The sequence below is a fragment of the Condylura cristata genome, unplaced genomic scaffold (assembly GCF_000260355.1).
Source record: "Condylura cristata isolate star-nosed mole 26May11 unplaced genomic scaffold, ConCri1.0 scaffold00031, whole genome shotgun sequence".
Taxonomy (NCBI): domain Eukaryota; kingdom Metazoa; phylum Chordata; class Mammalia; order Eulipotyphla; family Talpidae; genus Condylura; species Condylura cristata.
Genome location: NW_004567132.1, coordinates 12,760,936 through 12,778,417, shown reverse-complemented (window position 1 = coordinate 12,778,417; position 17,482 = coordinate 12,760,936). Strand labels below are relative to the sequence as shown.

At 34.0% G+C, this 17,482-nt stretch overlaps 1 protein-coding gene across 2 annotated transcripts in view; it reads right to left on the bottom strand.

Annotated features, from left to right (window-relative positions):
- The window catches only part of APLF (aprataxin and PNKP like factor), a 43,970-nt gene that overhangs the window by 12,774 nt on the left and 13,714 nt on the right, over window positions 1-17,482 (bottom strand). For both annotated transcript variants that reach the window (XM_004691346.2, XM_012731454.1), the window contains 4 exons: window positions 17,189-17,321; window positions 12,273-12,457; window positions 3,877-4,229; window positions 1,891-2,016 (listed from right to left, as the gene is read on the bottom strand). In XM_004691346.2, the coding sequence (XP_004691403.1) occupies window positions 1,891-2,016; window positions 3,877-4,229; window positions 12,273-12,457; window positions 17,189-17,321 (797 nt within the window). The remainder of the gene's footprint in view (window positions 1-1,890; window positions 2,017-3,876; window positions 4,230-12,272; window positions 12,458-17,188; window positions 17,322-17,482) is intronic.

Sequence of the window (17,482 nt, the reverse complement as noted above, 5' to 3'; positions counted from 1 at the left end):
CTTTTCATAAGCAATGCCAGTATTGCAACAAAAGTTATTAGAAAGAAGCAAGAAAATATGACAGTCACAACAGCAACAACAAAAACCAATCCAGGAACATTCATGAGCAAATACAATTTGGATAAAACTAAGACAAATATATTAAAGAATTCAAAGGAACAACTAAATAAATGAAGAGTGCGTGAGAAGATGGATAATTTCACCAAAATTAGATTCTATAGAAGAATCATGGGTATTATAGAATTGAAAAATGAAGTTAAAAACTCTATGTATGGGTTTAACAGTCAACTAGACAGAAAAGAAAGAATTAGTGAACTCTAAATAAAGTTTAAAGACAAATCAATAGCAACTATACAGCATGAACCAAAGAGGAAAGAACATATACAGGAGATATGTGGGATGTGGTAAAATGATTTAATATATTTTCAACAGAAAGGGACAGAAGCAATATCTAACAAGATAACAGCTAAGCAGTATCCTCAAATTAACAAGAAAAAACTCAAACAACAAAAGTTTAATAATTCCAAACCAAGTGAACAATGAAACATATAGCTAAGTACATACATGTTAGTAAAGCTACTCAAAGTAAAACTAATGCCAAAAATCTTAGAAGTAGACAAAGGAAAAAATTACATTGATTTCAAAAAAGCAAAATTTAACTTTAAATATATAAGAATGCAAGAGTCAAAGGAAGAACATCTTTAGAATGACAAAAGGAGGCCCTCCCAGGTGGCACAGCAGGTTAAAGCACAGCACAAAGAAGCTTAAGCCATTTCCACAAGAGTTCGATCCCTGCCTGACCCAGAGGTGACCACATGGTGTGGCAGACCTCTCCTGACCCTCCCACTGCTCCCCTCAGCAGTGTACTTCATTGATCTGCCTGTTCTGCTCCCCACTCTGTCCCTAGTGAAGCCTCTCACTGCCCCTGAGCCTCTGGCCTGTACCCCAGCTCTGTATGCACAAATAAATAAATCTTAAAAAAAAAATGACAAAAGGAAACAGAACTTGCCAAACTAGATTTTTATACCCAATGGAAAGAACCTTAAAAAATAATAAGAAGAAGGATATTTTGGAATCACAAAAGCTGGGAGAATTCTTGTCCAGCAGGTTTTTACTACAAAGAATACCATTAAGAACTTCCTTAAACAAAAAATAAAATTATTCCAGTAAAAAAGGATAAAACTTCACAAAGAAATTAAGGTACCCAAAATGATAAATACATGAGTAAATGTAAAAGCAAGTTAGAGTCTAAAATTTAATAAAATAATAAAAACAATGACTTATAAGCTAACAATTGTAGAAGTAAAAATATGTTGCAATCATAGATTTAAAAAAGGCAGGAGGAAGTAAAATATTTTTAAAAAATGCAAAGGTATATCAGCATTATGACTTATGAACTGAAGTCATCCAGTAAAAAAAATAAGCACAAACTCACAAGATAAATTCTATTCTATGTGATACAAATGGCTGTAAGATGTAAGGAACTCCCACTTTTCTCTTAAAATTGAGTTTCATGTATTGGCAAGAATGGTAGCATACTGGGAGATGAGTGAGGCAGAGATAACATTCTGAGTTGTTTCATGTGCCACTAGTGAGTCTGGTAGAGTATAATGTGATGGCACTGTCAATTTCTAAATTATTTTATTTGTATCTTGAAAATTAGCAATGAGGAACAATTTCAGATATTTATGAGGTCAATAACTACAAGTCAAAATTATCTAAAAGAATACTGTAATCCTACCCATAAGAAAATGAAAACATATTACGTGTGAAAGCTTTAAAACTTAAGTTAAAAAGGCTTGAAATGAAAAGTTGCTTGTAATTTCTCCTGCATAAATAACACAAGCTAAGGAGAAAAGGTAGACAACCAAACATTTCAGGCTTATATACCTGTAACAGGACGCTCCATAGGGACATTCAGGTCGATCATCAGCCTCATCTTGACATGTAGCTTGCACACTTCCATAGTCACTATCACCAGGATGACTGAAGTGTTCAAAATGGATAGGATTCTTCCTATGAGGGTGACATACACTGTTAGAAAAAAAAAATACTAACGGGATGAATTACTTTTTCTAATAGATCTGAAATATACAGTGAGTCAATGGATATATTCAGGTAACCAAGCAATATAAATTTGATTGTTCCAAAATAAAAGCCAATGTGTATGTTTTTTAAAAACAAAGTTCATGATATCTAGTCAGTACAAAATTCTTATGCTAACAAAAAGAATTTCTGGTGGCATATGGTAGGTCCTGCATATTATAGGACAATTTGTAGAAAGTACTTTAAATAGGATTTATGTATGTACAAATAAAATATTATACACACACATATCAGATTTTAAAGACTTTCAATAAAAAATAAAAAATAATAAAAAATAAAAGCACCTATGCAATCTCTGCTAAGATACAAAACAAAACATTATCAGCATTCTAGAAGCCCCCGCATGACCCATCCCGAATCAAACCTATTTTACTACCCAAAGGTAATCACTATCCCATCATCTAAAACAATGTTTCTCAAACATTTTGGTCTCAGGATAAAATTAATAAAGCCCCAGAAAGCTTTTCTTCATGTGGCTATTTAATCTATTAGAAATTCTAAAACAAAGAACACAAAACATTAATTCAAAAGGATACTTAAAACCCTACATTTACTGCAGAACTATTTACAATAGGTAATATATGGAGACAACCCAAATGCCCCAAAATAGATGTATGGATCAGGAAATGGAATACTATCTGGCAATCAAAAAGACAAATTCATGCCATTTATAACAACATGGATGGAGCTAAAAGGGATTAATGCTCAGTGAAATAAGCTAGAAGGGAAAAGAAATATATTGAACTGTTTCACTTATAGGAGGAATATAGGGGGCCCAAGTAAGGGACCTGGAAAAAATAATAATAAACAAAAAACAAAATTAATAGGTAATTATAAGTCAGAGACATTCTTCAGGGAAGTGGGGGAAAGAGGAATCAAAACAGGGGAGGGAAGAACATAAGTGACTATGGTGATGGTCCATGGTAGAAATGGTAGTGGGAATTTTACAAGGGCTACCCCTGAGAGGAGAAAGTAAACATTGTACAAAAATGAACAATGATGTAAAATATATATAAATAAATTTTAAAAAATGAAATTTAAAAATATATTTCCCTTTAAATTATAAGCTATTTATTTATTGTTATTAAACAGTAATATATATTATATATATGATATATACCATCTTAAATATATATGTAATATATACCATCTTAATATAAATAACTTGTATCTCCCAAAACAAATTGATGGAGATATTTCTTTAATGTCTAATTTAACAGAGGTATCCAGATTTTACATTAGACTCTGCATCAAATTGTTAACAATATCACAAACCACACAGTCTATGGAAAATCTTACTGTACACTTGTGAGTGAGAAAATAAGAAAAAAGGCATACAGTATAAAAAGTCTCATAAATATGAAAATGGTTTCAACCTAAAAAGCATTTTGAGCACTCGAAACATAAAAGGTCTCTGGACCATAGTCTGAAGCTATTTCTCTAATACCTAAATAAGACATTAAATATGTAGGTATTTAAGTCTGAGTGATTCATTTGTCAAGTATGGATGCCCCAGTATTTAAATCTGTGTATTAGTCAGCATGTCTGCATATGAAACATTCAATTCCCTACTGTATCTTAAAAGCCTCTAATAAGTAGGATTTGTTACAATGCAGAATGAGAAAGGGCAAAGCAGTAGAAACATGACAAAGTTCCCAATTTTAGGTTCACAGGTTTTATTAAGCTTTTAATAATACTCTTCAACACACATTTACCTGGCTACATGCTGCTGAAATAAATGAATTATACACTGCCTGCAATTTCCCTTACCTGTAGCAGTTTGCACCATACATGCAGGATGTTCTTTTGACCTTGTTTTCTTCAGAACTTTGTGGAACAGAATCAGTTCTTTGTGCATACAAAGTCTCAGGATTTGAGGGATTAGAACTAGACTTAGGATGAGATCCTTGAGACTCATGCAATGACTTGCTTTGGGCACTCAAACAACTCTCAAAACAGTTAACTGCCTCATCTTCTTCATCTTGTCTTCCTTTAGTAATGAATTTATGTTCAGAAACCTTACCAAGTTCCTCTTTTGGAATTTTGTTTCTCCGTGTATCACTTACTGTATTATTCATCTGTGTGTAACTTAATGTGCTTGAAGAAAATGATTGTGGTATTTCCTATAAACAATCAAAGAAAATTAGAAATAAAACATGTTTTTAAAAATATGTAAATTTAAGCATAAAGCTGTGAAACTACAAGATTCATGCAACATGTATCATTTTAAAACCTCTAAAATCCATATTTTAAAGTTGTTAGAAATTTCATTATTTTCTGGGGCCCTCTCTGGTGGCCCAAGGGGTTAAAGTACAGCACTGCAAAGCTATCAACAGTTGCTTCTACACAAGTTCAATCCTCGGCCAGGGAGGTGAACCACATGGCACAGCAGACCTCTCCTGTCTTGCCCACTGCTCCCCTCAGCAGTGTACTTTATCAGTCTGCCTGTTTTGCTCCCCACTCTGTCTCTAGTGAATTTTCTTACAGCCCCTGCACCTCTGACCTCTACCCCAGTTCTGTACACATAAGTAAATCCTTTTTAAAAATACCTTTATTTTCTGTCCCTACTTTAGAGCAATACTAAATAAGTAAATATACATATTTCTCATAAAATAAAGTAGCTTTACCCCTGAAGAATAACATGTATGCAAAAGGAATGGAAACAACAAATGTTGGCAAGAATATGGAGAAAAAGCACTCATCCATTGTTGGTAGGAGTGTAATTTGGTACAATTTCTATGGAAAATAGTATGGAGATACCTTAAAATATAAAAATGGAAATATCATATGCTCTAACAATGGCAATGTATAATTTCAGTATTACCAAATGAATATGAAAACAAAAAAATATTTGTGTATTCTTAAGTTCATAGCAGCAGCATTCATAATAGCCAAGCTGTAGAACCAACCCACAGCCCCAATGATAAACTAGACAATATACAGTTAATAGATTTATATTCAGTTATTTAAAAAAAGATGAAAGAGTGCCCTTTGGTACAAAACAGGTGGATCTTGAAGTGATTATGTTTGTTTGTTTATAAAAGATTTATTTATTTATTCATACAGAACTGGGGTACAGGCCAGAGATGCAGAGGGTGAGAGGATTCACCAGGGACAGAGTGGGGACCAGTACAGGCGGATCCACGAAGTACACTGCTGAGGGGAGCAGCGGGCGGGTCAGGAGAGGTCTGCCATGCCATGTGGATCTCCTCCGGGGCAGGCAGGGATCGAACTCATGCGGAAGTGGCTGAAGCTTCTTAATGCAGTGCTTTAACCCCCTGCACCACCAGGGAGGGCCCGTAGTGCCAGAAAGTAAAAGGCAGATACCAACCAGATGGTTTCCATTATTTGTAGACTATTACATTATTCTTTGGAATAACCAAAGAACACAAACTGACAAAACATAGCAAAATAATTTTTAACTTCTGTGAAAATATATACCGTTTACCAGAGGGAAAAGAAGAGATGGAAGAGGCGACAGGGAAAGAAGGGGATAAGATATTGGGAGAGGGATATTGGTGGAAGGTAAGTGAAGCATGTGTACTTATGGAAGTATGAAAAAAGTGACCCCAGGTTATATAAATATGTAAACGACTGATAAGTTAATAAAATTTAAGGGAAATAAATTTAAAAATCCAGTTATTAGAAAATGAATTTAGAGTTGTATCAAAACCTTACAATCATTCAGTGAAAAAGAAAAAGAAAAATTCAAATGAAATAAGAGAATATATTTGTTTTGATTTGAACATAATCTTTCCACAAAAACCTACTAGACTCTTGAATTTTCTATTCTACAATGTCATACTTAATATATATTATCCTTATAAATTACTGAAATACTTTATTTTTACCCTTTAAATGTAATCATGATTTTTTCCTATAGCTTCTCCCTCACAGAAAAATGTACATGAAGCTCTATTATAACCAACTCAGAAAATAAACATGACTCCTTTGAAGTGGTCTGTTTCCAATTAACTTATTAACCATTAAAGGAATTTTTGGACCAAATTCTCAATCATATTATGATTAAAGAAAGCTTATTATTTATACTATCACCAGTACAAAGAAAAATCTTCCTGATCTTATCAAAGATAACCTCCCAATTATATCTACAGGCTGTGAAGTGGAAGCATTGCGCAAATAAGCCCTAGTCCTCCTGGAAACCATACCTAGGACACGTGGACAGCTCACCAAATACACATAAAAAGTTCACCCCATTTATAGTTGAAGACTCACAGAAAATGGCTGCCACCCCCGGGGTGGGGGAAACTAGTTTTGTTGTTACTTAATATCGAACAGCCAAAATGTCTTAACAAAGTATTACTAGCATGATTTCTTCTGAAGTAATTGTCTTTTTTTTTTTTTTTTTAAGAAACATGATATTTACACTTAAACTGTTATCCAAACTGACTAAATACCTTGCAAATGGAAACTAGGTCTTATCATGGTTCTTGGACCATCTTCAATGATGGTCTAAAGAAAAAGCAATCACTTGGCTATCCCTTAGAGTCGACCCTCAGTTGTATTCATGCACATTTCTTCCCATGCACTTTCCTGCCAAGTTGCTCCTCTGTATCCCAATCCAATCTCTCTCTGAATACCAGACACTAATATACATGGGACTAGATATCTAGATAGGAAGGGAGTAACTTACCCATCTCCTACTAGGTTAACTACCACCAATGTCCTTTTTTCTGTTCATGAAGTAAAAGTAGGTCAGAAAATTCTTCAGCTAAGCATATATCCAATTAAATGCTAGTCTCTTGTTCTGCTGGCATAGCATAACTCCATAAATAATACCCTTAGAGTGCCTCTCTTATAATTTTGGAAAGAGAGAGTAGCTTCTCCCCACAAACATAACATTCCTCCAAATCTTAAAATCTTCCAGCCTCTCAGTAATTTTTGAATAAAGCCTGGGGGTGAATGGTGGGCATTCTTCATCTTCAATCTTTAAATCCTTATAGTATAGTATAGTATAGTATATTAAGGGGGACAAAAGGATGGTGAGCAGACAAGGAAAGATCGTTTCTTATTTTTTCATTGTTACCACTAGATATAAGCCATCATCTCCTACCTATATTTGTTTTTCTTCCCCCCCAAAAAATTTTTTTAAATAGAGACTGGGCAAGTGAGTTTTCAGATGAGTGATAATAAGGAAATCAAAGGCTCTACATGTAGGGGCAGCCTCCTGGACTGAGTTTGACATCTGTCAAAACCAGAGCTAGTCCACCTTTTGCACCAAAGTAACTGTATCCAAGGAAAGAAGTAAAAGTATAAGTATCCAAGTAAAAGCATCTAAAGTAAAAGTATCCAAGTAGAAGTATCTAAAGTATCCAAGTAAAAGTATCCAAAGTAAAGTACCCAAGGAGGGAAGCTGGCCTCAGGAAGAGATCTCTATTCCTAGAGTGGCCACAGCACTGATGAGGACAATGGCATGACTCCATCTGCCTTGGAAATAGAGATTACAAATCAGAGGAAGAGAGACTCTGCCTTTTCTCCTCTTTCCTTTCTCCCAGCCTTCCTAAATTTGGCACTCTCTATCTCTTAAAAAGTATGGGGGAAAATGACAATCAGGATTGCTTTTGAATCTTGGCAACAGAGAGGAGGCTTTTATTAATGTGCAGTAAAAACGGCATTGACCTCAATAACAAATAAAATGAAATCCTGGTTTGCTTGGAGTTTAACATCTTGACCTTCTAGGTTCACTTAATGAGTGATTTACTTCCTTAGGTCCTGTAACCCAATAACCCTATGCAGCTGACTGTAGATGCCATTTAAAAAAAATAATGAAAAAAGTAAAAATGTTCACTAGATCAAGTCTCTCCCCTGACTAACATAGTTCTATAGCTTCCCACTACATTTAAAATCGAAACAAAGGAAGTACCTACTTGAACCTCACTTCATTCCCTTTGGCCCAGCTTATGGGGTTCTAGTAGTACCACAGACTCCCCACTTTCATTCATTACATTATTAGACTGCTGCCATTCTTTGTTCTCAGGTTAAATGTTCCCTCTTCAGACACATTACCTACCTAGCCCAGCTACCCTACGTAAAGTAGGTAGTGACTCCCTCCTCTCCTCTTACCTTTCCACAACACAGCAGGCATGTATTCAGACATTTTAGTACAATGTTATTTTATATTCATTTTTACTGTCTGTCTTTCCCTAGATTTGTTTACCAATATACTTCCAGAGTTAGCATACCTGCCACCATAATAAGTGCTCAGTATATAAAGGTTAATAAACAAAGGAAAGGAAAAAAGTGGCAAGCAAGCAGACTAGGAAAGATCATTCTTACTCCTTCACTGTTACATCCAGGTATAAGCTACCATTGTCTCTCACCTACATTAAAAAACAAGTGGTGGGGGAGAAGGCCAAAGAAAAGAAAATATAAGATATGAAATGTTTAGCATCATTTCAACCCCCTCTACTTCCACATTTTTTTAATTCACAATGAATACATTTAATATGTCAATGTATTCAAAAAGGAAAAGAAATGACAAAGTCACAAATACCAATATAATGGACGAGGGATTCTCACAATACATTTTAAGAGGCTAAAAAAAATGGCAATCTTACGGAATTCCATGAAACATTGCTATTCAGTCGAACCTCTGGCATTAAAGAATTTAAAATTCATGGCTTCAATTATTTATAAATGATCCCCTAAGTCCATTATATGCAGTGATTTGTAAGCTTGCTGCAACATAAACTTGCATTGTGCCAATTACAAAGCTCATGGGCCAGAGCAGGTCACTGAAAGGATTAAGTGAAAGAATAGGAAAGATGGAAGATACTCTGTACTTGGAAGAAGAAAGATAGAGAGCTGAATATTGGATCAACATCCACACGACTTACTTCCTAGATGAAAATGTGAAGAATGAAGTGTGACTCTTCATGAAGTGGAGATTCATGATAGAAAGGTCAGATCCTCTATGCTGTAAAAGTGCACCCAGAGACCTCAGGGATGAAGGTGCCTGAAGTTGGTGGAATTTGCTGCTAGTGTTTGAAGGCAGCCAAACTGTACTGTTAAAGCTATTGAAATAGTCCAATAACTCACCCACCAAGCCTTCCCCCATCCCTCAACCATCTCACATTTTAAAGCAACTCCAGAACAGAATAAAGAATTTAACCAGAATATGAAGTCAACAAGTATCTGTTGGAAAGACTGTCTATACTGATAAGTTACCATAACGTTCTGTAACAATCTCATTATTATGCAGACTCTAGTGACTAAAAAAATCCCAATTTCAAGGCACAGCTTCAATCTTGAGTCAAATTCATATATTTAACTAATAGCTAAACATTTCTTCCTCAACCTCTTCTTGCCTCAAACTCAAACAATGAAATCCTCCCTCTGTATTCTATACATAATTTCAGCTAACAAAATATACTCATTTAATCTAACTGGAAACTAGGAAGTTTATCTTTCACTTGATTTTTTTCTCCTCACTTTCTCCACATCCAAGCAACAGACTGCATATAACAGTCCTGTAGTCTGTCAAATCCAAAATCATTGCAGCATCCTTATACTATTGCCTGGAGTCAGATTTTCTTTGCTTTCTGACTGCAAGTAATGCCCTAACCTCTCCCAACTCCCTGTTGTTGTTGTTTTTTTTTTTTCTCCTGTCCTCTTTGAATAGTTTCTCTAAAGAGCTTCCAAGATTATCCTTTGAGGCTAAAAACATCGCAAGGTCTATTCCACTGGTTCCCTCTCTTGCTTAACTTTGCATCAAGAATTCTAGAAACAGTAATTTCCAACACACCGTTTGCAGCCCCTCTGCTCTTCTGTCTGGGTCCCATTCACATGGGATGACTTCCTGTCACTACCTCTTTTGTACCTGGTTCATTCCTACTACTCTTCTGTTAACACTTAGGTGAGCTCACTTCTGTTAGAAGCCCTTCCATAGGAATCCTACAGCTGGCCTAAGCACTTGTCCTCAAGTCTTCACTTAAAAAAAAAAAATCAATGTACTGTTACATTATCGAATGATTTTGAATCATGTTTCCCACAAGACTATGGATCCTTATCAACTATGTCTTCTTCATCTTTTAATCACAGATTTTAGAACACTATCTTCTATATAACAGAAAGACTACTTAATGGTATTTGAAATGAAAAAGAAAATTGGGTTTTGAATATCAGTTTTGCCATTTCCTATCCTTTGGTCTCCTTGAACACGCTGTTTTCAACTTTCAGTTTCAGGTCCCCTGATCTATAAACTAGTGAGATTATCAAACTATGTTCTAGAATTTTTAACACTTCAATTAAATAAATATATCCAGTACTAGTTCTAACCTAAAGTAAGTGCTCACTAAAAGGTTGTTTTTTCAGTTGGTGCTATTAACAGCATTATCAATGCCTCTATATTACTACTATTAGCTTATTGAAAACTTGTTGAATGATTGAATGAAAAGTGGCTTCAGTAACTGATAAAAGTCAGACTATAAAATGATACTAACCCAAATAGCCAATTAAGAGATGGCCACATAAGAGTTACATCCACCAACTCCCCTGAAGAAATATGAGTAAAACTCCACAGCAGGCAGCTGTACACAGAAAAGTGAGACACCTAATAGCCCATTTATTCACCCCAACAGTTAATACCACAGGAGAAAGCTACATACACAGACAGAGCAGGCAGTGTAACTGGAAATGAGTCTCACTGCCATCTTCCTACACATTCTACACACTCTAAAAGGAATGTCTGCAAGCTTACCTCCAAATTATATAGATATCATTGAATTCTCTCTCACGTTAGCCCTCATTTTCATCTTCACAGTGAGACAGGCTTTCCCTGCTGCCTATTAGAGAGCTATCAAAGATTTGCCACCATTGCTACAAATCAAGCAAGTCCTACCCTCCCCAATTGCTGCTTCGCTGCTATTAAGAACATTTTTATCTTCTCAATATTCTTTTAATCCTCAAGAATGGGTTAATTCTATCTCCAAAATACCTCACATATTTGACTGCTTCTCTTTGGCCCCACTGCTCCCATTTTAGTTCAGACCTTCATTGTCTGTGACCTCTGTGACAGCTTCTTAGGTGGCTCCTAGCTCCATCTTGCATATTACTGCTATACACTGCTGATCACATGACTCTTTCACCCAAATACTTTCCAAAAGTGTCTGAAGCCATAAAATACAGTTCTAATTTCTTTTTCAACTGTCATCCTGATTTGCTTCCCAGCCTATTTCAGTAGTGTCCTTCCCTTTGTCACCCAACTTATCTCCAATCACACACACATTCACATGGGCATGCACAAGACACTCCAGCATAGGTGTATATTCATGAACCAGATTACACTGTACACCCACTGAAAGAACTCCTCCTGCCACCTGCTAACAGGTCAGACATCTTTTCAACACAAATATCAAAAATCTCCTTCAAAAGAGATTAAATAAGTACTTTCTTTGTCTCTCTCCCTTAAGGATGTACAGCTGCTACATCTCATTCATCTCAGTACCCACTATTCTGAAACTAGTCCCACTCCCTGGGCTCTCACTGAAAAGATGGGAACCCACAGAACTCAACCAAAAGCTACAAAGACTTTGAAAACTGTCATCTGCTCTATTTGAAGGGGAAGAATACCTGAACTTTTTGGTATGAAGCCACCTCTATCATTTTTTTTTTCTTCTCTCTTTAAATGCTTCTAATCAATAAGCCTCATTTTCATTAACTATTCTGTGTTCAAGTGCTTACTACAGCCAAACTATTCCAGTGAGCTGGTAAAAAGTGAATGAAGAAATAAAATGTTTATAAATACTGTTTATCAGCTCAGAAGTAATCCTGCAACAGGTAAGTCTATCAGTAGTTGTTTTCTTCAAAGTTACTGAGAAAAAATGTGATTATGTGCTTTCAAGAAAAATGCAATGCCGATAGAATAGAAGATACCAGGATTTCAAACCAGGGGTACCATAATTTGACCAGAGTCAAGACACTTTTTACCTGACTGTATTGATCTAGATTAAGTAGTTTTCTTTCCTACACATGAAGCATTATTAAAAATTAGTTTCAGTAAGCCAAAAGAAATGTTTTAGTTATTATTTTCATGAACACAAATGATAAAAAGCAGTTTTGGCTTTGTTGTATATACCATATAATTAATTCCTATCTCTAACACTTGGCAAAGAAACAATCAGAAAATGAATTTTTTAAAATATCACCTTTGATGAAATGACAGACTCCTCCTGATCAACATCTCTGCATTGTTGCCCTGTGTCTTGCTCTGCTGATGTGCCTTCTGAACTTTCTGATGAAATGAATAGCTTTCTTCTTTGCTGTGCTAGGTTTCCTTGCGTTTTATTTTTGCAGATTCCCCTTTTTCCACTTTCTTGAATGATATTATTACCTTAAACACACACAGTGGAAAATAAAAATAAAAAAAGAAAGTAGAAAATTATTTCCATAGGACTAAATGTATAAATGTTATTATTTTTGTGGAATCAATATCTCCAAATTAGAATTTCTGAATCAAATTTTTATTGTATATGTAAACACTTGAGAGATAGTAGAAAATAACTTTAAAAGGCTATGCCAGTTTATACTTCCACCATTCTGTCAGCATTACATATTATAAGTTACTTAGATTTTGATAAGTTTAATAAGCAAACAGCTATCTAATTGTTTCAATTTACATTTTCCTATTTTGTAATAGATATTTACTATTTGTATTTTTCTTCTGTAGCATATCAATACATAAAATTTTTTCTCTTTTGTTACTAAGTAGACATGTATTAAAAATATTCCTCTACAAATATGGGAGATAATATCTCCCACTATTTTTGTCAGCCTTTTATTTGCCTCTCACCTTGTTTATTGTGCCTTTTCCACACAAATACTTTTTTCATTTTTAATCTAGACTGATCAGTCAATTTTTATCTATGGTTCTAAGGCTCCTTATCATTTAAGAACACCAACCAGAAAGAATAAAAATATTCTCTTTAAATGTTAATAACTTTAATTTTTACATTGAGATTTTTAATTCAATAGACATTTATGAATATGGTATAAAGTGGTTTTCTAATATTATTTTTTTGCACATAGAAAGCTGATTTTCCCAGTATCATTTATAATAGTAATGCATCCTTTCCCTGACAATTTGAACCACTCACATTCTATATATTAAATGTACATTATTTGATCTGTTTCTGGATGTCTCTTTTTTATTGGACTAACTTACCTACTCTTATGCTAGAACTATCAACTACAAAAGTAAGCCTAGATTGTGATATTACAAAGTCCTATAATGAAACACATTATTTGTTATTCAAACTGTTCTTGAGTATATACAGAAAACCTACTAATTCATTTTTATACAATCCTGGCATAGCTCTAACACTAATATCAAACCAAATGTCATAATTGAGAAAAATAATAACCATACTAATCCATATAGATACAAAAGTCATAAATATTGGAAAATCTAATCTAATAGAAAATAAAAATAAGCCATCATGTACCAACATCGTTAATTACATTAAAACGTAAAATTGCAAAACATGTTTTCAAGAAAGTCAACAATTTATTCAAAAAAATTTTAAATATTTAAGGGAATCAAACTTTACCTATACTGGTCATATTAAATGCCAAAACACTAAGTGAATTACCACTAAAATCAGGAATAAGACATAGACCAGTTTTATCAATTTTCATTTAAAAGGTACAGATCTCTCCTATCTGTACCACTGCTCCTGTCAGCAGTGTATTTCAGTAGATTCACCTGTCCTGCTCCCCACTCTGCCTCTGGTGAATCCTCTCACCCACCTACCCCTGCACCTCTGCCTTATATCCCATTTCTTCCATGCATAAATGAATACAAATAAAACTTTAATAATAAAATTGCAAAGTCTAGTTCATGAAATAAAAATGATTAAAAAACCTAAAAAGCAGTAGATCAGAAAAGTAAAAATTACAGTAATTCAACTGTATAGCTATTAAATTCAAGAGGCTCAAAATTGTTAGAACTGGACAATTGTTAGCAGGGTTGCTGGAAATAAACTAAATATATAGGAACACTAGTGCTTTAAGTAAATTTTTAACTAAAGTTCAAAACTCTTAAGTTTAACACTTATAGTCTTGCACTGCATTGTCATACAGAAAATATTTAAAGTAAAAATGTAAAAGTTGACCAAACAGTTTGGATACTGCTTTGGTCTCTACCACCACTTCCCATGACTCCATGTTGGAGGGTTAGAAGGTGGGGAGAAGAGTGCCACAGAGTAGCATGATGTCAGTAAAATCACAAAAGCCCCCTTTTCCCATCTAGCAAGAGGGTGATAATGTAGGAATTGACATATCCTGGGATCTACAAGTTTGAAGGAATATAGAATTGGAAGCTAAGAGAAGGGAGATTCTGATAGATACTTTCACTCCCAGATCATTAAAGGACATAACCCGGCCTGAGAAACATGGTAACATACAAAGACTAGCACGGGAGGCCCAGAAAATAAAATAAACTTGAACTGTACTAGCTGAAAAACAGAAAAAACAGCTTGATCATAGAAAATATTCACATATGTTTAAAGACTAAACCAAGAGTTAAACTAAGAACAGTTCGAGGAGAGAACGCAAGAAAATATTTAAAGAGGAAAAAAACAAAACTACCAGAACAGAGAGAGGGTAAATTTAAGTGACATGGTTCTGACCATGGGCTTTAGAGCCCCACAAAGCAGGTCTCAATTACAGGTCTGCCATTAATTATGTGGCACGCGTAAGTCATTGAACATTAATTAATATTATCTTTCCTAGCCTAAGGACATAGAATCTTCCAAAATATGGTTGGCTCCAGATAATCTAAACAAACACCAATGAACACATACTAAAGCTGCACAAATATAACAGAATAAGATACATCTAAATGTGTCTAAAATGCATCCTGGAAATTGATTTTTAAAAATCTCTAATATTGATCTATTGATCTGGATGATACAGTACTTAAACAAAACAGCAATAATTTTTTTCAAAACTACACAGCAAAAAAAAGTACAATTATTCCAAACTTTAATTAGTTGGATTCATGTACTAAATTTGTAAATCTTTTGTCTTTAAAGGAATTAAGTAAACTGACTTTGCTCTTATAAGTACCCCTCTAAAGTCTAAATTTTTAAGAATACAAAGACCCTTTCCTATTTTGCAGCTTTTGCATTTTAATTACATTAAATCATAATAATTATAATTAAATCATAAATAATTATATTAAATCATAACTAATCATACACTAGTCCAGTGCAAACCATTGTCAAATTACTCTTATTTGTACTTTCAATGTGAAATGTTCAAAATTTACCTGACACTTTATATGGTATATATATCATGTTAAAGTTAATATTACTTATAATTTGAAGCAAAACATATTTTCAACTATTAAATGTAATATAATAGTGGCAGCACAGAGAAGTTACAATACAAAACAAATTGAAAGAAAAGAACCTGTTCACAGGGAGGCAGTTACATTGGCCCAATATTTGGTCAAGACAGTTATTCTTTCTTAGTAGAGAAAACATGCTACTGAGGGAAAGTGCCCCTCTCCATTACCATCTCTCATGTCCTTTCTGCAGGTCATAGATCGCCACATACAATGAAAACTAGTGTATCATAAAGTATATCATAAATGTATAGTAGGAGTGGAAGGGATAGAAACCATTTGACCAAAATAACTCTGAGCAGGAAATCTTAGATTTAGATATGAAAACTCTCCCGATTGAAGCAATTATATATGATGTGCTAAATCATTCTGATCCTACTATAATCCAAAGTAGCATCAAATAAGAAATTCATCTATATTTAGGTATTTGATTAAAAATTTTAGAAAACTGACCATTATGTTGAATACAAAAGGGATTTTGTTAAATATATCACTGTGATGTAAATTTATAAAAATAATGTCAGGGTAAGCAGGGTAAACATAATGTTCAGGGTAAGGGAATAGTAGTAATACCAAACTACTATAAATTCTGGATAAAATATAAAAAAGTAACTACTTGAAGGCACTAGACAGTGACCAACAAGACTAAACTGAAAAAGAATCTAACCTTGAAAAATTAACTACAACTTATAACGTCTGTGGATTTGTGAGTTTACTGGTAGTTTTCTGCAAAGAAAATAATTTTACAATTTCATTAAGGATAATGATACTCTCGCAGTCTCAGTAGCTTAACTGGCCAGAAGACAGAGTATGAGGCTTGCAGAGCTACTTAGGGAAAAGAATACCATGAGAGAAAGAAGACTTACAGGGTCAAATAACCAAAATCTACCATAAAATACCCCCCAATTATTTGCTGCCTGATAAACCACATATGCATGGTGAAAAATTCAGGAAGCCAAAGAAAAAACAGCAGCTGTAAGCTATAGAGGAAACTGTTTAGGGTACAATTTAATTGTGTGTTAGAAGAAAATCACATGTCTGTCTAGTGGACAAAATTATTTGTTAGAAAAATAGTATTTATTTATAGGAACAGAAAACTTTTAAAAATCTCTATAATATATCATTCATAACTATCCAAGGTCCAATAATAAATCACTAAATATGAGAAAAAGGAAAATGAGACCCATATTAAAAAAAAAAAAAGCAGTTAACAGAAACTAAACCTGAGATAACTGGAAGGCTGCAAATAAAACACTAACTACACAAGACAACTAAGCAAACATTTTAATAGTCTTGAATGAGTAGGAATATACAATAGATGACATAAATCATTGTGATATCATTGTGTGTGCTAGGACAGAGATCACTTCTTTGTATCCCTCAGCCCATTAAGACTGTATGCTGGTCACTTTTAAAAAATTTAATCAAATGAATTTAGAAAGCTCTTATCTGGCTGCCCTTTTATCTTAGACATGACACCAACTGGCATGTTTGCAAATTTACATTAACATGGCAAGTCTAGCAATAAGATAAATGACACTTGTTAACAGGATGGTGTTTGACAAATGGCATAAAAATAGTGTATGCTTTAAATGAGACTTCATGTAAACATCTAAAAGAGAAATTAAGTTCTCTATTTTACAACTACTGCACTACCTTCAATTATTCAGAAAAACTTTCAATGTTTGTTTAATGTTTTCTTGAAATAAAACCCACCTTCACTAATGACTGATGCTGGAAGATTCTGATCACTCAGATTTTCTGTTAACATCCATGCTGGAAGGATTCTTTTCCTCTGGCCAGGGTTTGGCTGTTGTTTACTAAAATTTGTACATTCACCTAGGAAAGACTAAAAAAGTACTTACATATTAATTACTAAGACTTATCATGCAGCCTTAATGAAATTGCAAAATTGTTACTTTGCAAAAACCAGTAAATATCTACAATTGCTGACTGAGCTAAATTTTTCTAAGAGAAATTTATTATCTTAATTGTTAGTTGAATTGATGG